Source organism: Paroedura picta, chromosome 18 (assembly GCF_049243985.1).
Source record: "Paroedura picta isolate Pp20150507F chromosome 18, Ppicta_v3.0, whole genome shotgun sequence".
NCBI lineage: Eukaryota > Metazoa > Chordata > Lepidosauria > Squamata > Gekkonidae > Paroedura > Paroedura picta.
In genome coordinates, this window is record NC_135386.1 from 19,148,528 (window position 1) to 19,169,414 (window position 20,887).

Sequence of the window (20,887 nt, forward strand, 5' to 3'; positions counted from 1 at the left end):
CAACTGGAAGGGCGGGTGGGTAGTCTTATTGAATTTTCATTACTGGGGGTCTCTGTACTGCTCACAGATGGGTCCAGGTGCAACTGGAAGGGCGGGTGGGTAGTCTTATTGAATTTTCATTACTGGGGGTCTGTGTACTGCTCACAGATGGGTCCGGGTGCAACTGGAAGGGCGGGTGGGTAGTCTTATTGAATTTTCATTACTGGGGGTCTGTGTACTGCTCACAGGTGGGTCCAGGTACAAGTGGAAGGGCGGGTGGGTAGTCTTATTGAATTTTCATTACTGGGGGTCTGTGTACTGCTCACAGATGGTTCCAGGTTCAGGTGGAAGGGCGGGTGGGTCGTCTTATTGAATTTTCATTGGTGGGGGTCTGTGTACTGCTCACAGGTGGGTCCAGGTGAAAGTGGAAGGGCGGGTGGGTAGTCTTATGAAATTTTCATTACTGGGGGTCTGTGTACTGCTCACAGGTGGGACCAGGTGCAAGTGGAAGGGCAGGTGGTTAATTTTATTGAAATTACATTACTGGGGGTCTCTGTACTGCTCACAGATGGGTCCAGGTTCAAGTCGAAGGGCGGGTGTGTCGTCTTATTGAATTCTCATTGGTGGGGGTCTGTGTACTGCTCACAGGTGGGTCCAGGTGCAAGTGGAAGGGCGGATGGGTAGTCTTATTGAATTTTCATTACTGCGGGTCTTTGTACTGCTCACAGGTGGGTCCAGGTGCAACTGGAAGGGCGGGTGGGTGGTCTTATTGAATTTTCATTACTGCGGGTCTGTGTACTGCTCACAGATGGGTCCAGGTGCAACTGGAAGGGCGGGTGGGTAGTCTTATTGAATTTTCATTACTGGGGGTCTGTGTACTGCTCACAGATGGGTCCAGGTGCAACTGGAAGGGCGGGTGGGTAGTCTTATTGAATTTTCATTACTGGGGGTCTGTGTACTGCTCACAGATGGGTCCAGGTTCAGGTGGAAGGGCGGGTGGGTGGTCTTATTGAATTTTCATTACTGGGGGTCTGTGCTCACAGGTGAGTCCAGGTACAAGTGGAAAGGCGGGCGGGTAGTCTTATTGGATTTTCATTACTGCGTGTCTGTGTACTGCTCACAGATGGGTCCAGGTTCAGGTGAAAGGGCGGGTGGGTAGTCTTATTGAATTTTCATTACTGGGGATGTGTGTACTGCTCACAGGTGGGTCCAGGTGAAAGTGGAAGGGCGGGTGGGTGCTCTTATGAAATTTTCATTACTGGGGGTCTGTGCACTGCTCACAGGTGGGTCCAGGTACAAGTGGAAAGGCAGGCGGGTAGTCTTATTGGATTTTCATTACTGCGGGTCTGTGTACTGCTCACAGATGGGTCCAGGTTCAGGTGGAAGGGCGGGTGGGTAGTCTTATTGAATTTTCATTACTGGGGATGTGTGTACTGCTCACAGATGCTTCCAGGTGCAAGTGGACAGGCGGATGGGTAGTCTTATGGAATTTTCATTACTGCAGGTCTTTGTACTGCTCACAGGTGGGACCAGGTGCAAGTGGAAGGGCGGGTGGGTGGTCTTATTGAATTTTCATTACTGGGGGTCTGTGTACTGCTCACAGGTGGGACCAGGTGAAATTGGAAGGGTGGGTGGGTAGTTTTATTGGATTTTCATTACTGGGGGTCTGTGTACTGCTCACAGATGGGTCCAGGTGCAACTGGAAGGGCGGGTGGGTAGTCTTATTGAATTTTCATTACTGCAGGTCTTTGTACTGCTCACAGGTGGGACCAGGTGCAAGTGGAAGGGCGGGTGGGTGGTCTTATTGAATTTTCATTACTGCAGGTCTTTGTACTGCTCACAGGTGGGACCAGGTGAAATTGGAAGGGTGGGTGTGTAGTTTTATTGAATTTTCATTACTGGGGGTCTGTGTACTGCTCACAGGTGGGACCAGGTGCAAGTGGAAGGGTGGGTGGGTAGTTTTATTGGATTTTCATTACTGGGGGTCTGTGTACTGCTCACAGATGGGTCCAGGTTCAGGTGGAAGGGCGGGTGGGTGCTCTTATGAAATTTTCATTACTGGGGGTCTGTGTACTGCTCACAGATGCTTCCAGGTGCAAGTGGGCAGGCGGGTGGGTAATTTTATTGAATTTTCATTACTGGGGGTCTCTGTACTGCTCACAGATGGGTCCAGGTGCAACTGGAAGGGCGGGTGGGTAGTCTTATTGAATTTTCATTACTGGGGGTCTGTGTACTGCTCACAGATGGGTCCAGGTGCAACTGGAAGGGCGGGTGGGTAGTCTTATTGAATTTTCATTACTGGGGGTCTGTGTACTGCTCACAGGTGGGACCAGGTGCAAGTGGAAGGGCGGGTGGGTGGTCTTATTGAATTTTCATTACTGGGGGTCTGTGTACTGTTCACAGGTGGGACCAGGTGCAAGTGGAAGGGCGGGTGGGTGGTCTTATTGAATTTTCATTACTGGGGGTCTGTGTACTGCTCACAGGTGGGACCAGGTGAAATTGGAAGGGCGGGTGGGTAGTCTTATTGGATTTTCATTAATGGGGGTCTCTGTACTGCTCACAGATGGGTCCAGGTTCAGGTGGAAGGGCGGGTGGGTGCTCTTATGAAATTTTCATTACTGGGGGTCTGTGTACTGCTCACAGATGCTTCCAGGTGCAAGTGGGCAGGCGGGTGGGTAATTTTATTGAATTTTCATTACTGGGGGACTGTGTACTGCTCACAGGTGGGTCCAGGTTCAGGTGGAAGGGCGGTTGGGTCGTCTTATTGAATTTTCATTGGTGGGGGTCTGTGTACTGCTCACAGGTGGGTCCAGGTGAAAGTGGAAGGGCGGGTGGGTAGTCTTATGAAATTTTCATTACTGGGGGTCTGTGTATTGCTCACAGGTGGGACCAGGTGCAAGTGGAAGGGCAGGTGGGTAATTTTATTGAAATTACATTACTGGGGGTTTCTGTACTGCTCACAGATGGGTCCAGGTTCAAGTCGAAGGGCGGGTGTGTCGTCTTATTGAATTCTCATTGGTGGGGGTCTGTGTACTGCTCACAGGTGGGTCCAGGTTCAGGTGGAAGGGCGGGTGGGTAGTCTTATTGAATTTTCATTACTGCGGGTCTGTGTACTGCTCACAGATGGGTCCAGGTTCAGGTGGAAGGGCGGGTGGGTAGTCTTATTGAATTTTCATTACTGGGGATGTGTGTACTGCTCACAGGTGGGTCCAGGTGAAAGTGGAAGGGCGGGTGGGTGCTCTTATGAAATTTTCATTACTGGGGGTCTGTGCACTGCTCACAGGTGGGTCCAGGTGAAAGTGGAAGGTCGGGTGGGTAGTCTTATTGAATTTTCATTACTGGGGGGCTGTGTACTGCTCACAGGTGGGACCAGGTGCAAGTGGAAGGGCAGGTGGGTAGTGTTCTTGAATTTTCATTGGTGGGGGGGTCTGTGTACTGCTCCAGATGGGTCCAGGTGCAAGTGGAAGGGAGTGTGGTTAGTCTTGTTGAATTTTCATTACTGGGGGTCTGTGTACTGCTCACAGGTGGGTCCAGGTGCAAGTGGATGGGCGGGTGGGTAGTCTTATTTAATTTTCATTGGGGGGGGGGTCTGTGTACTGCTCACAGTTTGGTCCAGGTGCAAGTGGAAGGGCGGGTGGGTAGTGTTATTGAATTTTCATTACTGGAAGTCTGTGTACTGGTCACATATGGGTCCAAGTGGAAGGGCGGCTCGGTAGTCTTTTATTAAATTTTCTTGGTTTCAGATGCCGTCTGCCTACTGGATTATGATAGAGGGAGAATGGGTTGCTGCAGCATCTTCCTAACGAAGAGGTAGAGCCAGAGGGGAGGAGACCAAAGTCGCGACAAGCGGCACCGAGCCCTCCTGCACACGAGAGGGCGCTGGTGAGCGGCGACTCAAGGTCTCGAGCATGCGCAAGGCTAGGCGGAATTTCTTTATTTCCTTGTTTGCATGCGCTCTGCGAAATATCGCCCCTAAGCCGTTCGCAGGTCTGTTGCTCTTTTTCCTGTCGCCCTATTGGCTCCGGTGGGAGGGCCCTTCTCTTCCCATTGGGCGTGTCGCAAAGCTAAGCGATGGCCGTTGTGGGCGGGGCGGGGCCTGTTCTATACAGCCAATCCGTGCGCGGCAAGGCCGGATTTGAATCCGAGGCGGCGCCGTCGGCGGAGAGCGAGCGGGGAGTCAGAGCGGGAGGCGGCGCGCCGCACCGGCGGGAGGGCAGTATGCGGAAGAGGTAGAGACGGAGCCCCGGAGGGAGGCCGCGGGGGGGGGGTCTGTCCGTCCGTCCGTCCGTGCTACTCCCCTCCCCCTCGCGCCCCGCCGCGGCTGACGGTAGCCCGTTTCTGTGTGCAGCGAGGGCCTGGCGGATGAGTCGGTGTCGTGCCTGCGGGCGGCGCTGGGCCAGCTGCGCGACATCTGGGAGGAGATCGGCATCCCCGAGGAGCAGCGCCTGGAGCGGACGCAGGTGGTCAGGAACTACGTCAAGGTCAGGCACGCGGGGGGGGGGGGGCGAGGGAAGGGGGTCCTGAGGGGCAGGCCTCCGCTCCCCCCCCCCCCCCGCTGCAGGCTGACCTCCCCTGCCTCCGCCCCCCCCCCCCTCGCAGGAGCTACTGGCCAAGATGATCGCAGAGGAGCAGAGCCTCAAGAACCGCCTCCTGCGCAGCATCCAGGTGTGGCGCAGCCAGCTCGACACCCTCTGCCAGGAGCTGCACCTGGCGCCCTTCGAGGTGAGGAGCTGCTTTCGTGTGGGTTTGGGTAGGCATGCAGGGCAGCCACAGAGCCCCCTGCTGAGCTCCAGGCCCCTGGTCCCCACTGTGGTGGTGGTGGTGGTTCTTCTTCCCCTTAGGAGGATGGAGAGGCCACCATCCTGGAGCTGGAGAAGGCCCTGCGCACCCAGGTGGAAGCTTTGCTGAAGCAGAAGCAGGAGCGCAAGCAGGCCTTGCAGGCCCTGCGGGACCAGGAGCTGGAGCTCTGCGACTTGCTCTCTATCGCACCCACTGGCTTATGCACCAACACGGTGCCCACCCTGGAGGATCTGGATTGCTTCCGTCGCCACTTGGCAGCTCTGGTGGCCGAAAAGGTCTGTGTTGTGTGTGTGTGGGGGGGTGCATGGCAGGGCTGGGGGCAAATGCGGTGCTGACTCCATGCTTTTCTCCCCCAGGAGCACCGGCAAGCAGAGTTTGTGGGCACCAAGCGGAAGATTGTCCTCTGCATGGAGGAGTTGGAGCATGTCCCCGACACCAGCTTTGAGCGGGATGTTGTGTGTGAAGACGAGGATGCGTTCTGCCTCTCAGAAGAGAACATTGCTGCTCTGAAAGAGCTGCTGCAACAGGTGCAGGGGGAGTCCTGGGTCCCAGAGGGCTGGATCAGCCTGCCAATTGCTCTATACTCAACCCCCCACCTCGGTTTGTTTTTCCATGACTTTCAGCTAGAGATCAAGAGAGCTCAGAAGGAGGCATTGTGCGAAGAACTGCGCTCCAAAATCCTGGTACTCTGGGATCGGCTGCGTGTGCCTGCAGAAGAGAGAGAATCCTTTGTCACCTGCATGGCAGGATCCAGGAGCAGGACCCTCGAAGCTGTAAGGGTCTTTGGGGGGAGGGAGTTGTCTGCAAGCTGCATTTCAGACTTGGGTTCTTCCCAAGTCCACCCACAGCCCGTCCGCCCTCTCCACCCCCCAGAAAGTGCCATTTCTGGCTAGGGGAAGGCTGCTACTCTACAGGGAGAACAAGTGTTTGCTTCAGGATTAACAGCACAGGAAACGCTGGATTTTCCTGCATGGTGCTGGGGGGGGGGGGGGCGGGAGCGCACAGCTCCCCACTTGGCTTGAGAACAAACTCTTGTGTCCATCTTTAGCTCCAGTTGGAACTGAATCGCCTGGAAACACTGAAGCTCCAGAATATCCGAAACATGGTGGAGGCCATCCGGGTGGAACTGGTGGATTTCTGGGATAAGTGCTTTTATGGCAAGGAACAGAGGGAGGCCTTCCAGCCCTATTATCAGGGTGAGTCCCTGGCTGATAAATCTGTACTCCCTCCCCTGGGGGGCTTTTGTTATCTCTTTTTTCCTCTTTTGCAGATGACTTTACTGAAGAGCTCCTACAGCAACATGAGGAAGAAATAGCACGAATCAAGCTCTACTTTCAGAGGCATCAGGAACTCTTTGAGGCTGTCTGCAAATGGGAAGGGAACTGGCGCCTTTTCCAGGAGCTGGAGGTAGCATTGAACCGGGGGGGGGGGGGGGGCGGCTTCCCAGTGATTCGTGCCCAGCCTAGCCCTGAGGAGGAGGGGTCTGTATGAAGGCCCTGCAGGAAATGGATGGGGAGGTGAAAGGAGTTTCCTTTGACTATCGATACTTTTCAGAGGAAGGCAACAGACCCGAGCCGGTTCACCAACCGAGGGGGCAACCTATTGAAAGAGGAGAAGATGCGGGCAAAGCTGCAGAAGACACTCCCCAAGGTTGGTGGGTCCAGAGGGGAGGGAAGTGAATGAAGGGGCAGCTGGACTGAGGGCTGCTGTGTTTCAGCTGGAGGAGGAGCTGAGGGGCCGGCTGGATCTCTGGGAGCAGGAGCATGGCCAGGCCTTCCTCGTGAACGGGCAGCGCTTCATAGAGCACGTGGCAGAGCAGTGGCAGCTGCACCACCTGGAGAAGGAGCATGAGAAGCAGGAAAGGGTGAGTGAAAGATCCTTGGCTGAACCACCAGCTGCCTGGGGCGACTCTCCCCGCAGGACAGGCAGGACAGCTAGCCCTCAAGCATGTGCCCCTTTTGGTACTTGCAGGCTTGCTGTTAATGGGGTGGGTGGGCTAAAACTCTGGTGCCCTTCCTCCCGAGCTCCCCCAGGCACAGGACTTCCTTTTCTCTCTTTCAGCAACTCAAGAAGTCCCGCCAAATTGAGGAGGAGATGATGTACGGCAGCACCCCTTGCACTCCCAGCAAGCGCCGGGTCTTGGGTGCCACCACACCTGGCAAAGCACGGAAGGTAGGGGTGCAGGGCTTGTGAGATCTGGGTCGCTGCTGCTCAAGGAGAGGTCCCTTTCCAAAGTGAAATGGTGTAGCCCTGCTTGGAATCTGTCACGTGCACTTCTGCTTGCTATTTGCTCTTTCCCCTGATACCGAAGTCCGGAGATCCTGCAAGTACATGGAGCAGGGGGGAGGCTGGCTCCTCCGTCTCTGGGCACCCAGAATCAGCAAAAGGGCCCAGTAACTGCCTTTCCATTAAAAGGTAGATGAAATTGCTGGGTGGGTGTCGCCTTTTGGCTAATCCTAACTGACCTAAAGAGAAGTGGAAGGCATCTCAGGATGGCAGATTATGCTCCTCAAATGACTAAAGCTTGGCCATCTTTCACTGGATTGGATTGAAATCTGGGACATCCTTTAGATCATGCAGCTGGTAGGATACAGGCATTGTAGCTTAATTCCCTTGGCTTCCTGCCTGAAGTGTGAGGTGAGCTCGGTGTGGGCTGAATGCATCCAGTGAGAGCGGCCCTCTTTCTCTTTGCAGCTCAATGCCACGGCAGCCACGCCCAACAGCACTATCCGCTCAGCCCTGGGGGGCTCTGTGTTTCACTCCCCAGTAGCTCATCCTCCGCTTTCTGGAAGCAAGGTGAGTATCCCAACCCCACCAAGGAGGTCCCCCACCCCCTCACGCTCCCACTGTGGCTGTCCCCACCCTCAGTGCTGCCTTCCCTGCTGGTGACCCCCTGAGTTACTCCAGCAAAAGAACTGTCTTCCCTCTCTGCAGCCAGAGAGCACCAGAGACCCCAGTCATGGCACAAGTTATGATGCCCACTCGTGGCACCGCTCTCCAGGCCAGTCAGCCAGTCCTTGGGGAGCTGCCTGCCAGGCACGCTAACAGCCGCTCTTCCCCCCTCGGTCTCCGCAGTCTCTCCGGACTCCCTGCCGCACAGCTGCCAAGCCTTCTCGGCCAGGCCGCCTGGAGCGCAACAAGGAGAACGTGTCTCAGCTCAACAGAACTGCTCTGAGCGGTGGGTGCACCTCCACAGCCCCTGCCCAGCGCACTCACAGCGTTAATTCTGTTGCCAGCACCTATTCCGAGTTTGCGGTAATTCACCTCTTCTCTCGATGCACCCCCTTTTGGGCCTAGCGCAGGCCTGCTCATCTCGGATCCGCCCAGACTGGGCCTTGGGCCGCTGCCAGCCAGGTTTGAAGGACCCTTCACCTCCCCTGAAGCTGACCAGGCTTGGCAGCCATTTGCTGGAGAAAATGGGTCAGAATGCTGACAAGTTCCCTGCCTGCCTGTGCTTTGCACCAAAGCATCCCTCGCAGGAGGCAAAAGCAGACAGGGGTCCCAGTTTCCCCAGCCCTTTTGTGCAGCTGCAGTTCAGGAGCCCAGCCACCCCACTCTGGAGGGAGGCCAGATCTGGGCAGAGGGTCACTACTCCTTGTCTCCTGGCGGTGGGAGTCATTGCTTCCAGTGTCTGCCCCCCTGCCCCCCCCCTTTGTACTCAGGTTCATGACATGCAATTTTTCTCTTTCCAGCGCGAACTTTCAAAGGCTTCCAGATCTGAGAATCAATTTCGCATCCTCAACTCCACAGTCTCGACTCTTGATAGCTGAAGGGGAAGAGGCAGGCCCCTCTTCTGCCCCCCTGCTCTGGGAAGCAGCTCCACTCCTCTATTCCTTGACCAAATTTCCAACCAGGCCTCTCAGGTCAGGGAGAGAGGGGCCCTTCTCGTGTTGATGCTTAATTCTAGTCCAGAGATTTATGTATTTTAAAGATGCCGAGCACTGGCCTCCTCCTCCATGTACCCTGGCATCAGCCGGGAAGGGGGGGGGGGCTGTTCTCAGGGGTTCCTGGAACATCCTTTTTAGCTTCTTGTAAGGACAGAACACTACATCGTTACTTGTGCACAGGCGCAGTGTGAGGCAAGAAGAAGGCACTTGTGAGCAAGACATGGTCAGCAGTGGGTGGGTGGCAAGGTTGGAAGGAGGAACTTTCCATCTCTAGGCTGCACCAGTTGGACTAGCGGCATGGGCTTCAGGAAGGCCCTGGTCCCCTCTTGGTGGGTTCACTGTGGCGCTTCCTCCTGCTGCTGCTTGGTGGGGTGAGGGTGATAGGGAGGGGAGCTCCTTCTGCATGGATTATCATGGCCTGATTTGCACTTTGTGTTCACTATGGCCCACCCCCTTTATTTATTGGTATGCCCTTTTGTCATTTAGCCCCTCCCTTTTTTGTTTCCTCTTTTCCCCACAAATTGGGACCTCCCTGGCATTCCCACCTTGCTTGCTGAAACAACAGACCTGGCCTCCACTGTCAAGAAGATGAATTGTAAAGACTTTATTATTAAATGAATTATTAGACATGTTTTTTGTAGCATAAACCCTGCTCAAAATAAAGCAAGAATGGCTCACTTCTTGAATATGCATTATTTTGCATTTTTTAAAATACAGCTTTCTGGCCAATGTGGCATCCACTCAGGCTCTTATTGGGACACAAGAATGCTAACCTGGCAAACTCTGCTGGCATTATCTGGAGGCCAGGCCAGACTTTGTGCTCCACTGGGCATCCTGCCTTCCAGCAGCCTTCAGGAAGAACCCGTCCTGCCCACCTCTGTGGGGCAGAGTGATAGGGCAAGTACCAAGGTGTTCCATGGGCCACACACCACATCTGCCGCCCCAAGGCCCCAGGCCTCAAAGCTGCAGACTTTCTTTGGCTGATCAGAAGTCACCACATCCCCGTGGCCCAGTTGCCCGTATTTACCTAGGAAGAAGCACATCTGTTAGCCTTTCTCTTGAGAGAAGACTAGTGCCATCAACAAGAGGGAAAATGGCTCAGTTACAGACTCACCCCAGCCCCACGTGTACAGCTCTCCGGTTCCTAAAAGACAAAAAAGTTCAAGTATTGAGGACGAAACGTCACTTAAGCTCTGGGAGGGAAGAGAGGGGAGGCAGGAGGAATGCCAGCCAGGATAGCTCCTCTTCCCTCGGGCATCAGCCTGCAGCTAGCCAGGCCTTCCCTTTCTGCTCGGGAGAGCTATGCCAATAGGCCCGCATCTTACGTGTCAGGGCGGCTGTGTGGCGCGATCCACAGCTGACCTTGCTGACGTCTGCCCCCTCCGGCATATCCAGCAGTGCAGGAAAGGCCTGGATGGAAACGAAGGGTGCTTGGTGTCTCTCCTGCGGCTCACTGGCTCCTAGAAAGAGGCTGCCGTTCAGCCAAAGGGTCTGCAGCCGCCGCCCCCCCCCCCCCGTCCCTGCCCCCATGTGAGATGGGCCCAGACTTACCACAGGATGGCGTGATGCTGTGGTCAGGCTCCTTGGGGCTCCCTGTCATCCCTTTGGAAGGCAGCCCGAGCTGACCAGACTCGTTCCAGCCCCACATATACAAGTCACCAGCCTCTGTCAGGCAAAGGCAAAGACAGAGAGGAGAAGCCAGGGCTCGGGTGCAGACACCGCCCCCCCACCCCCCTCCCAAGCTGACCTTGGAGTAGAGCCCGCCTGGGATCTGCCAGGATAGGGAGGCCCAACTCCGGGCGCCTCAAGCTAGGTTCTGGGATGGGCTGCTTTGTTCTCCTCCCCCCTGGATTGAGGGGTGGTCTCTGACAGCCACGTTGCTCTATTACTCTCCAGGACCCCCTCAGGGACAAGGCTCTTCTCCCCTCCGCCCAACAAGCCCCCTGCCTGCTGCCCTGTGTTGGGGGGGGGGCAGCCCCAGGGAAAAACCCTTCCACGCTGCTTACCACCGACACTGGCGGAATGCCACCCACCGGCTGCCACCTGGCTCATGGGCACCCCCTGCAAGGCCTCCACCATCTGGGGCTCAGCTACGCTTTCCAGGTCTCCGTGGCCCAACTGTCCGTGCCTGTGGTGGTGGGAAAGGATGGCACAGGGAACCGCGCCCACCGGGGGGGGGGGGAGGGGGCTTGACTGGCAGCTTCTCCCGCCCCACTTACCTGCCAGCACCCCAGGAGAAGAGGTGCCCGCTGGCGGCCAACAGGATGGTGTGTTCGTGTCCCAAGGCCAGCTGGCGTGCTTGCAGGGCCGGTGACAAGGGCCGGAAGAAGTCTGGCCGCGGCACCACGTATCCGCCGGGCACCAGCGGCAGCTCTGTGGCACAGGAGGGCCAGAGACCGGAGGAGGAGCATCAGCATTAGCACCTGGTGCTTTTCGGCCTCTTCTTCCGGGGTCCGGAGCATCCCAACCGCGGAGCTGGACTCACCTGCGGCCGCCGCCGCCTCCTCCGCGCGGAGCTCCCGCCGCCACTCCGGCTCGCCGTCCAGGGCCGGGCCGGCGCCCACCCGCCAGGCCTCCAGCGCGGCCTCGCGCAGCAGCAGCACGTGCGTCTCCGAGGGCAGGACGTCGCGGCAGTCCCCGGGGAGAAGCGCCGGCCGGCCCGCGCCCTGCAGCTCCGGCGCAGCCCCTGCCGAGGAAGCCACAGGCCAGCCGCTGCAAGGGCTTCCCGCCGAGCCCCACCCGAGCCCGCCCGGCGCCGCTCACCCACCGTCGGGCAGCACCGCCAGGAAGCTCCAGCTGGGCCGCACCGCCCGCACCGGCCCCGCGCCGCCCACCCGCACGGGCTCCAGCCCCGCGCCCTCCCCTGCCCGGAAGCCCACCCAGAACCAGCCGCCCTCGACGGCCATCGCCCGCCCCCTCGACGGCTCCCCGGCAGCGCGGCCCGCAGAGGCCTCCTGCTCTCGCCCAGGCCGGCCCAGCCGAAGGGGAGGGGGAGGCGGCGGCAGCAGCCCGGCCCCTGCGTTCCGCCCTCCCTGCCTCCCTGCCAGAAAGGCGGGCCAGACGCCTAGAAGGCCATGCCAAGAAGCATCCCTGCAGCGCCAGGCTGTGGCTCTCACCTTCTGCCTTACTGTCAAGCTAAATTGTCTCAAGTGGGGGCTGATAAGATACACAAACCTAAAGGGGCAGCAGAAGAGGGCGGCCTTGTGAGTCTGGAGCAGGAGACAAGGGGCAAGAGTCCAACACCACCTCCCAGACTAGCACCCTTGGGGGCAGGAGGGCCCAGGGTGGTGGGTCAAGGGTGTGCCACTTGCAAGGGTCATTTTATCATGCTGCTGTCATCTTGGCTTACTTTGGCAGTTATCTGTCACTTCGACATTTCATTGCAGTGTCTGATGAATGTGTTCCAGTTTCTATTAGACTGTATTTTTTGTAATATACCGTTCCTTGCAAAAAAAATTTTTTAAACCTCCTCAGCCCCCCAGGGAGGCAAGCACACATTCTTTGTCTTCAAGAGAGAAACGCCCGCGCCCCTGTGCATTCGAGGCTTTACCATTATTTATGGATTTAATTCTGTTATCTGCCTCAGGGCGGTAGATACAGCCTAAAATAGCGATCCCCAACCTGTGGGCCACGAACCACATGTGGTCCTTCGACTAATTGGAGGTGGGCCCCAAGGGACGCCTTCTCCCCGCCCCCAGCCCTTTACTTCATCCCTCCCAGCCCTTTACAACACACTTTGGGTGTCATTGTCTCCCATCACTCCCAGATGGGACTATCTCGTTGCAGAGAAACAAGCTCAGGGTTCCCATTGATTTGTCATTGTCATGAGTTAAAATTTCTTTGAAAATAAAATGTTCCTTATGTTCATTGTTGTGGCGTGTCTGTATCTTATTTTGAAGGGATGTTTAAACATTACCATAGCGATCAGAGAGCATTAGGGCAGTGGTTGAGAGTAGAGTGGTCCCCGGTGATAAAAAGGTTGGGGACCAAGGGCCTAAAAGACTCAATAAAATAATAGTATGTGGGATCAATCGATCAAACTTTATTACAGTTGTTTGGACCAAGTTATATGAAGTCAATACACCAGAGACCAAAAGAATATGGCGAGTATGCGGGATAAAAACCTGACAAAATATGTGAACCATAATCCACCCCTGTTGCATCCATTTTGGTTATTAAAGTCAGGCTATCTTGGCAACTGCTGCGTTATTCTAACAGTGGGGGATTTTGTTTGCTATGTTGGGCACGATGTTCTTACTGTAAACCCCTGCAGCTGTGCTTAAAAGACACACAAGGTGGGAGATAAACCCCTTAAACAAACAAGAGGTTCAAAGGGTGACAAAAAGTTTTCTTAAAAACAAGAAGACTTCTTAAAACACAGCAGCATTAATTGATACAACCTATGGAACACTCTGTTCCAAAATAGACTGCTGACATCCCAAAGCTGCCCTCCTGAAGAACTATGATCAGGGGAACCACACCACAGCCAGCAATCTGTGCTTTCAAGGGATGGGCAGTCGTGCTCCACAGCAGGCGTCTCGGTCAGGCAGTTATTCTAACCTAACTTTGCTGCCTGTGGTCACATTTGCCTCAGAGAGGCATGGCCCAAAAGTACCGCTCACCCCAAGATGAGAAGAGGAATAGACAAGGAAAGAGGAAGAGGCAAGCGGCCCCTAGAGAAGAGCCCAAACCCTGGAGCTCCACCAGCCACAGCAGGCTGAGGCCAGGGCCAGCTCCCCACCACCAGCCGAGCTCACCCTTGGCAACTCCTGTGGGGAAGGCCCCACCCACCCAGCCAGCACTCTGTGGCAGAGCGCTTTTGGAATGGCCTGCCGCCTCCCATAGCCCACAAGGGATCCATCCGAGGCTCTGTTCCCTTTGCCCAGCAGCAGCAGAAAGAGCAGCACACAGCTTGAGGCAGATGCAAGCACGTGTGCATCGGGGAATGCTTGTGTGTGTGTGTGCGTGTGTGCATGCCTGTGGGGGTGCGGACAGTCTCTCACTCCCCACCCACAGTCTGGGGCTTGATCATGCCATAGGCGACGGCCTGGGCCAGGCACTCCTGTGCAGGCTGAGCCACCTGGGGCTTCTCCTTCTGCAGCCCGGCCAAGACAGAGAGAATCTCCAGCGTCTCACTCGCCATGAGTTGCTCCGCCAGCTCCTTCTCAGCCACAACCATGTTCCTCACGACCACCACGCCACGGTGTTGCAGCTCCGGGCTGGAGCTCAGCAGCAGAGCCTGCAGGATCTCCAACCAATGGGCCGTCTGGAGAGTGGGGAGAGGGGCAGCTGGGACACACGTATCCAGGCCTGGCCAGCCCCACAGCACAGGCATTGCAACCATCCCTCCCACCCTGAGCACCAGGCCCCGTCCAGGATGCCACTCACCACATGGGGAATGCGGCTGCAGACGGGAGGCAACAGGGAAGTGAGGACTGCCAGAGTGCCTGCTGCCGCCCTCTGCAGCCGCTCGTCTTCCTCCCCGCTGTACAGCACCAGGAGCTTCAGCCGGTCACTCCCTTCGGCCAGGAACAACTCTGCCACCTGCCCAGGAGTAAGCACTGAGTCAAGGCCAAGGCAGGGGCCTGGTGTCTTCCCAGCCGCCCACCATGGCTCCCCTCCGGCCCGTACACCTGCTCACCTCCAGGCTCAGGGCCATGTTACACATGCACTCGGTGGCCGCCAAGCGGATCATCTCGTGCTCCTCGAACATGTAGCCTTCAATCATCGGCACTGCCTTCTCTTTAACTATCTTCTGCCTGCAGGAAGGGCAGAGTCATGCAGGTGCCACTCCGCCCCCCGTGGCCCTAGTCACAGGCCAGGCCCAGAGGACAACCTCCCAGCCTCCTCACCTGAGCCGTTCACTGGTCCCAGCTAGATTGGTAAGAGCCATCAGCCCCTCAAAGTTCTCCAGACCGGTGCGCTTCAAGTGCAGGAGGCCCACCAGAGGACGGACCACTTCATAAACCTGCAGGGCCAGAGGACAGGGTGAGACAGGACAGGGCTGAGAATGAGCCCAAGCAGGGCCTCAAAAGGCAGTGCTCCCACCCCCACCCACCCCAGCCTTCACTGACTCTCTCTCCTGGGAAGGCCATCTCTGGGGCGGTTGTGATGGTGATCTTGGCGAGGGCCTGTGCTGCCCGGGTCTGCCCCACTTCCGTGCCATCCAGGGCCAAAGGGATAAGGGCCTGGGAAAGGAGAAATGAGGAACAGTCAAGACACAGCCAAGGCCTGTAAGGGCAAGAGGGTGGGGTGGGGTTGGGCTTACCTTGCCCCCTCCATGAGCTACCACCACACCTCTGTCCTCGGGGTCCTCCACTAGAGCAAGGAACACTCTGAGACACAGAAAAGGCACCTGGATGAGTGGCCCCCAGGCCTCCCTGCTGCCCGGCCCCTCCTGGGAAAGGAGCTGCTGCACCCTCAGCACTTTCTACGCACTTTCTTCTAGCATGCAAGGAAAAATCTAGGGGCCCCTGGGAAGTGGCAGGCTGCCCCGATTGATTGATTCTGAGCAGCCTGGAGAGCCAGCACCATGGCACGCTAGCAGGCCTCCAACGAAGAAGCCACAGTTTTTTTGTACCCTGCTTTTCACTACCCAAAGAAGCCCCAAAGCAGCTTACAACTGCCTACTCTCCCCACTTGACCCCGGGGAACCTGATGAAGAGGGGCGGGGAAACAATCCACCTCACCTGGAAACCAGCTCCCGGCAGGAGGCGCTCAGGGCGGGGCTCTCGTTCTTCACCATGCAGCTGAGGGCTGACACCACCCCCGCGGCCAGCAGCTTCCGGACACGCTGGCGCACAAACTCTGGCTTGTCCTGGGCAGTCAGAGAAAAGGAATCAGGGCCCGCAAGGGACTCAAGGAGCTCGCCCTCCCTCAGCCGTCCCAATATGTGGGGGCGGGAGACCCTTCATGGCATGTTTGCATACCCGTTAAGGCAACACTGACATTGAGGCAAACCCATTAAGGCAACCAGCTGGGAAGCCCAGTCCTGCCTGTCCTGTTCGCACTCTGGGTGCCTCTCCTCACCTTTGGGTGCTTCTCAGGGATGTGCTGCTTGGCATACTTGGCCAGCTCCACCATCTGGGGGTCCAGCTCTTCCTGGTCGTAGCTGCTGGTGCAATTCACTACAGCAGATGTCACCGCAAACATCACGGTCCTGTTCTCTGACTGGGGGCAGCAGGAGGAGGAGAAAGAGGAAAATTTCAGCAAACACCTTTCCCAGGCAGGCCAGTCCACACCATCAGCTGCTTCTGAAGATTGACTGGGCAGAATGGTGGATGCCAGAAGCCTTAGGATAGTACCCTCTCGCCACCCAGCCCAGCCCAGCCCAGCCCAGCCTCTTCCACTACAGCCACACCCTGGCCAGCTGGAAGAGCGCCTGCAATGCCGCCAGGTCCTCCACAAGTTCCTCCTTCACGTCTGCATCCAAGGTGAGGTACGCCAGGCCCTCTGCTGCCCAAAAGCGCGTGCCCACATCCATGGCCTTGCTGCAGAGCCACCTGGGAGCAGGGGGTAGAGCATCAGCACAGAGAACAAACTACCCCATTCCTCCCCACCCCCCAGGCTCTAGCCCAGCTACTGCACCTAACTTTCCCCGCTGAAGTGGTCCCAGGGGGAGCCCTCTGCAGGCATCACTGTCAGAATCCTGTAGCTTCTCCCATTATTTAGGATGTTTCTGTAACTAGCTTACGTAGAGTATTCACCCCTGTGTAGGAGCTGGGGGCAGCTTGTCTCCTTTGCTTTGTTTTATGACGCTGTTGTTCCTTCCTGCATTTCCTTTCCCCCCCCCCCCCACCACCTCTAAGCAACCCATTTTGCTCTGTTCCCTTCCCCTTCTCCCTTGAAGCCAAATTTCTCGTCAGAGTGTTAAGAGAGCCTGAAGTTCCCCCATTTTCGCTGGATTCCCATGCAAAGAGGGAAATGGGTTTTGAGTAATATGGGGAGACCTTTGTCCTCAGCCCCAGTTTCGGCAATGATGAGAAAACTGTCTTACTTAGTAAAGAAATCTTTACCCAACATGAGTTTTCCAAGTAATCCAAGATCCTCACAATCACTCACTTGCGACACTGCTTGGCCAGCTTCAGAGTCGAGCCTTCTGCAAACTGCTTCATGCTGAAGTCTGTGCCTCCTGCCGAGCCCAGTTTGCAGAGGCCCTGGAAGAAAGGAGCACCAGGAGAAGCTGCAGCAGCAGCAGAAGCAGCAGCAGCAGAGAGGAGGGGAAGGTCTACCCAGTCCCCCCCCCACACTGCCCTGCACCACTTACCACCAGAGCACGAATACGAATGCTGTCGCGTTCACTGTGCTTGTAGATCTCTTTCAGCAGTGTGACGCCGTTGGCGGTGATAAAGGAGGCGTGCTTCGCCTTGTCCGCCGCATGGATCAGGGCTTCCACAGCCACCAGCTGGTCAGCCTCCCGCGAGGAGGCACACAAGGACAGGATGCTCTCCATGATGCCATTCAGCTCCAGCACCCGATTCCCGGCCTCTGAGGGGCCCTGCAGAAGGCATGACACAGCCCGGATGGCCTGCAGCTTCCCAGGCATCTCATCGCTCTGGAACCAGCCCCTGCAACACAAGAACACTCCTAGCCTATGGCAAGTGTCTCTTGGTTTACAGCACAGCAAGGAACTCAATTTGCTATGTGAAAAAATGAAGATTCTAAAGCCAACCACCATTATGACCCAAAGCCTCCCACCTGATGCTGTTCTCACAGCGCAGGTGGAAATTCTCCCGCTCCACATCACACTTCAAGTCCCCATAGAGCTTGCTGAGCAGGACGGCAGTGCTCATGTGGCTGTTCTCCGTAACGCGCAGGCTGCCAGGCACATGGGCCACCGTGCCCCCCACCGCCAGTATCTCCTTGAGACCTGCAAGGACAAGGGCTCCGTAAGGCTCGGAAGGATCCTAAGAGTGGGTCAGGCACATGATGCCCAACGTCTTACCCTGATCAATGACCCAAAGGGTCAGGCTGTTGTTGGGCTCCTGCAGCGACTTTCGAGGCACCACGGCAATCAGCAAGTTGAGGATGCTGTCCCGGCCATAGGGAGAGATGCTCTCCCGAGTCAGGGCCTCCAGCAGTTGCTTGAGCAGCAGTTTCAGCTCCTTGGATGTTTCTGAAGGGAGAGTCATTGGAAGAGGCATCAGGAGTTGAGTCCTCACTATCTCAGGCTGGCCTCTAGAGCCTGAACGCAGGCTGGACAGAGCAGCTAGCTTGGCGTGAACAGAGCACAGGCTACACTCAGGCCAGGCTGTATTACTACTCCAAAAACACAAGGAGAACCCCAAATTCTCAGGAAATATGACTCCACCAAGCCATCTGTGCGAGGGTCCCTCTTCATGCCAAGAAAAAAAACTTGTGTTTTACATCCTACTTTCCTCTACCTTAAGGAACCTTAAGGAACTACCTTAAGGAAAGTGGCTTACAATAATCTTTCCTTTCCTCTCCCTACAACAAGCACCCTGTGAAGTTGGTGGAGCAAGCTTCATGTGGAGGAGAAGTGGAGGATCAGACCTGGCTCTCCAAATTAGCATTTTAATCATGGCAAATGCTGGTCCCTGTACTTGGAGCCACAAGAGAACACAAGGGAGGGCAATATAAAAACATAACAATTAAAAAAGAAATAAAGAAATAAACACCCACCAGACACCAAGGCTTCTTCCTTGCCGCGAACCTCCCTCTGCAATCCCTCCTTCAGGGAATCGAACATGACCTGCAGCAGGCTATAGGTGGCCAAGGAGATTTGTTCATCCTCCAGTTCCAGCACGGCAAAGAAACGCCGTGGGCCCAGCGCAGTCAGGACTGCCACCGTCTGCAAAACAGGCTCCCAAGGTCTGAGACCCTGGAAAGAACCCAGGCCAGCCTCTGCTCCTGCACCTCCTCCTCTCTCTGGGCTGACAGTGAAGGAAGTGAGGAAGAAACCAACCCATCCCCTACAGTTAGGAAGGACTGCATGCAACAGAATCTGTTCTGTGTGCCAAAACCCAATGCTTCAAAATAGGGGGGAAATCTCAGCAGCTGGTGCTGTGCCCAAGCCATTTCTGGAGGCAGAGGTGCCGCTGCAAGCAGGCAGACTTTGAACACATGAGAAAGAGCCAGGCTCAACAAATGGGATAGAATGACACAAATAAGCAGAAACAACCCTCTTATTTCTCCTGAAGGATCCCCAGCTGACCTTTAGGAGGGACAGGAGAGGAGATTCATGCTTATTTGCATCATTCTATCCCATTTGTTCAGCCTGGTTCTTTCTCACATGTTAAAGCACCTTGGATACAGCAGTCAGGATCCTGGGAAGAAACAGCTCTCAGAAGCCTCACACTTACCCGGGAACGATGACCCCGGCAGAGGCCAGTCAGGGTCCGTAGAGCTGCCAGGACCATATCAAGCCGCTCCGTGTCCAGCAGTTCCAGAAGCAGGTGGACCCCATCGTTCTGGAAAATCTTCTCTGCACCGGGCTCCTCTCGGGCTAACACTATCAAGTTCTGGGCTGCCTGGCCACCGGGGGGGGGGGGGGGGGAGGGATCATTTAATTCAGCAAACAACCCTTTAATTCAGCAAACAACTGTCCTGCCAGCACAACTCTCATCAAAGAGGCACTGTTGCAAATGTTTCCACATGCTGAACAAAATATCTGTACTGCCTGTAACCCTCCTCACAGGGGCTGGCACATGAAATTAAACCATGTAGTAACATACAATACAAAATCTAGGCACAAAAAGGCACTTAGCAAGCTATTCCACTTTTCCTACTCCCGTCAGATCTTCCAACCCTCATTTGCTCTATATGTTCCTGCCTTGAATTTCCATGTGCCTATTTTAATTGTACAGGGAGCCTCCCAGAAAACTGGCTAAGAGGGACCCACTCATGACAACATGCCCAGCACTACCTTCTGCTTCTTGTCTTGATCCTTTTCATTGGGGTCCAGCAAGACCCGGAACATCTGCTCCACTTTGGAATCAGTGGAGGCTGCAGCTCTCACCTGAAAAGAAAAAGTAGGGGCAGGCAAGTGGAGAGGTGAGCAGTGCCCCAGGCTGCCCCACCCTGCCTACCAACTCACCTTCTCGTGCATTTGGCTGCCCAGGTCACGCAGCGCCTCCTGCAGGGCCCGGTTCTTGGGCTCCAAACTGACGCAGCGCTGGAGGTCTGAGAGGGCCTGGTCCAGGCGGCCCAGTTGCTGCAGGGCTTGGCTGCGACGGAAGAGCCCCTTCACATCCCCTGGGTCAACATCAATGGCTGCCCCGCAGAGAAGGGGAGAGAGGCATCCCAATGTCATCCATTCCTTTGACTGCTGCACGGCCTGTCTCCCTCCCCCGGCCCTTGACCCCCTGCAGGCGCTGCCTTCCTCCGTCCTCGCGAGGCCTTACCTTTGGAGGCGTCCTGCTCGGCCCGCGCGTAGTCCCCCTGTGCGGGAGGGAGGGAGAGGTGAGGGGGTGATAGGGTGGGGGTGAGGGGGTGCCTCTCCCCCCTCCTCCTCCTCCTCCCCCTCCCCGGGCCCCGACTCACGCGCTTGAGGTGGCAGGCGGCGCGGTTGCGGTGCAGCGCGGCCCGGTCTGCCTGCGGGGGGTGGAGGCTGAGGGCGCGCGCGTAGGCCTCCAGCGCCTCCTCGTAGCGGCCCGCCTGGAAGTGCTCGTTGCCGTCCCGGCGCAGAGCCGCCGCCTCCGCCCCGCCACCCTCCTCGCTCGCCGCCATGCCGCTCGCCGGAAGCCCCGCCCCTCCTCGCCGGCCGCTTCCGGGACGCTCGCGCGTCGGCCCCGCCCCGCTCCCCTGGGAGGCCGGCGGGGCTGTCAGTCCGCGGCGGAGGGAGGGCGGCTCGCGAGGCTCCTCCTGTCCCTGGGCGGGCCTTCTGCGGTGGGGCGGGGCGGGGCGGGGGCCGCCTCAGAGCCCCGCCTCCCTCCCCGAGTGCGCATGACCCGTTCCCTGCTGACCGAAGGGGGCGGAAGAGAGAACCTGCCCCCCCCACTGGCAGGCCAGCGCCGGATGTGCCCCCCCCGACCCCAGAGGCAGCCTGGCAACCTCTCCCCCCCCCCAGGCCCTTGACAGTCGCAGGCTGGCCCAAAAGACGCCCCAGATGAGCCTGTTTCCTGCAGGAGCCCGTGAATGATGTGTCCCCCCCCCCCCCGCCCGGCTGCAGCCCCCTTTTGTGCCTGGGCCTCTGCCCCACGGGGCTGCAGCAGAACCCCGTGCCAAGCCCTCTCCCCCCAGCACCTCCCCAGGTCCCTCAG

General features: G+C 57.0%; 3 protein-coding genes across 5 annotated transcripts; 1 reads left to right on the top strand and 2 right to left on the bottom strand.

The window, feature by feature from the left end:
* The first annotated feature begins 4,058 nt into the window (after window positions 1–4,058).
* On the top strand, window positions 4,059–9,352 carry PRC1 (protein regulator of cytokinesis 1). 2 transcript variants are annotated; one of them, XM_077317588.1, is made up of 14 exons: window positions 4,059–4,208; window positions 4,328–4,460; window positions 4,579–4,701; window positions 4,821–5,054; window positions 5,136–5,306; window positions 5,403–5,552; window positions 5,828–5,975; window positions 6,050–6,186; window positions 6,334–6,429; window positions 6,497–6,643; window positions 6,841–6,951; window positions 7,474–7,575; window positions 7,855–8,034; window positions 8,472–9,352. In XM_077317588.1, the coding sequence occupies exons 1-14, from the start codon at window positions 4,198–4,200 to the stop codon at window positions 8,547–8,549; spliced, it is 1,821 nt and encodes a 606-aa protein (XP_077173703.1). In that variant the 5' UTR covers window positions 4,059–4,197; the 3' UTR covers window positions 8,550–9,352. The 2 variants fall into 2 exon arrangements, with proteins under 2 accessions (XP_077173703.1, XP_077173704.1); XM_077317589.1 differs by having other exon boundaries at window positions 7,855–7,957.
* On the bottom strand, window positions 9,256–11,663 carry RCCD1 (RCC1 domain containing 1). Of its 2 annotated transcripts, none has more exons than XM_077317591.1 (8): window positions 11,434–11,663; window positions 11,152–11,352; window positions 10,886–11,039; window positions 10,673–10,794; window positions 10,218–10,331; window positions 9,992–10,076; window positions 9,781–9,810; window positions 9,256–9,693 (listed from the first exon to the last, which is right to left on the bottom strand). In XM_077317591.1, the coding sequence occupies exons 1-8, from the start codon at window positions 11,570–11,572 to the stop codon at window positions 9,690–9,692; spliced, it is 849 nt and encodes a 282-aa protein (XP_077173706.1). In that variant the 5' UTR covers window positions 11,573–11,663; the 3' UTR covers window positions 9,256–9,689. The 2 variants fall into 2 exon arrangements, with proteins under 2 accessions (XP_077173706.1, XP_077173705.1); XM_077317590.1 differs by having other exon boundaries at window positions 9,992–10,126; window positions 11,434–11,653.
* Window positions 11,664–12,688: 1,025 nt separating this feature from the next.
* Window positions 12,689–20,385, bottom strand: UNC45A (unc-45 myosin chaperone A). Its single transcript, XM_077317598.1, has 19 exons — window positions 20,169–20,385; window positions 20,030–20,066; window positions 19,723–19,898; window positions 19,552–19,644; window positions 18,989–19,156; window positions 18,309–18,477; window positions 17,611–17,781; window positions 17,364–17,535; window positions 16,933–17,233; window positions 16,728–16,822; window positions 16,027–16,168; window positions 15,696–15,836; window positions 15,356–15,483; window positions 14,935–15,001; window positions 14,741–14,854; window positions 14,519–14,634; window positions 14,308–14,425; window positions 14,055–14,210; window positions 12,689–13,932 (listed from the first exon to the last, which is right to left on the bottom strand). The coding sequence occupies exons 1-19, from the start codon at window positions 20,352–20,354 to the stop codon at window positions 13,666–13,668; spliced, it is 2,817 nt and encodes a 938-aa protein (XP_077173713.1). The 5' UTR covers window positions 20,355–20,385; the 3' UTR covers window positions 12,689–13,665.
* Window positions 20,386–20,887: the final 502 nt, after the last annotated feature.

What these genes read in the sequence shown, in the direction of transcription:
- PRC1 (XM_077317588.1), top strand. An exon ending in GGAGCAGGACCCTCGAAGCT is followed by an intron (nt 5,553 to 5,827) that starts GTAAGGGTCTTT and finishes GTCCATCTTTAG; the next exon opens with CTCCAGTTGGAACTGAATCG. An exon ending in GCCTTTTCCAGGAGCTGGAG is followed by an intron (nt 6,187 to 6,333) that starts GTAGCATTGAAC and finishes GATACTTTTCAG; the next exon opens with AGGAAGGCAACAGACCCGAG.
- RCCD1 (XM_077317590.1), bottom strand. Translation starts at nt 11,572, where the DNA reads ATGGCCGTCGAGGGCGGCTGGTTCTGGGTGGGCTTCCGGGCAGGGGAG. An exon ending in TTCTCCTGGGGTGCTGGCAG is followed by an intron (nt 10,795 to 10,885) that starts GTAAGTGGGGCG and finishes CCACCACCACAG; the next exon opens with GCACGGACAGTTGGGCCACG. An exon ending in GCATTCCGCCAGTGTCGGTG is followed by an intron (nt 10,332 to 10,672) that starts GTAAGCAGCGTG and finishes TTTGCCTGACAG; the next exon opens with AGGCTGGTGACTTGTATATG.
- UNC45A (XM_077317598.1), bottom strand. Translation starts at nt 20,354, where the DNA reads ATGGCGGCGAGCGAGGAGGGTGGCGGGGCGGAGGCGGCGGCTCTGCGC. An exon ending in CCTTTGGGTCATTGATCAGG is followed by an intron (nt 17,536 to 17,610) that starts GTAAGACGTTGG and finishes TTGTCCTTGCAG; the next exon opens with GTCTCAAGGAGATACTGGCG. An exon ending in ACATGGCCCTGAGCCTGGAG is followed by an intron (nt 14,211 to 14,307) that starts GTGAGCAGGTGT and finishes ACTCCTGGGCAG; the next exon opens with GTGGCAGAGTTGTTCCTGGC.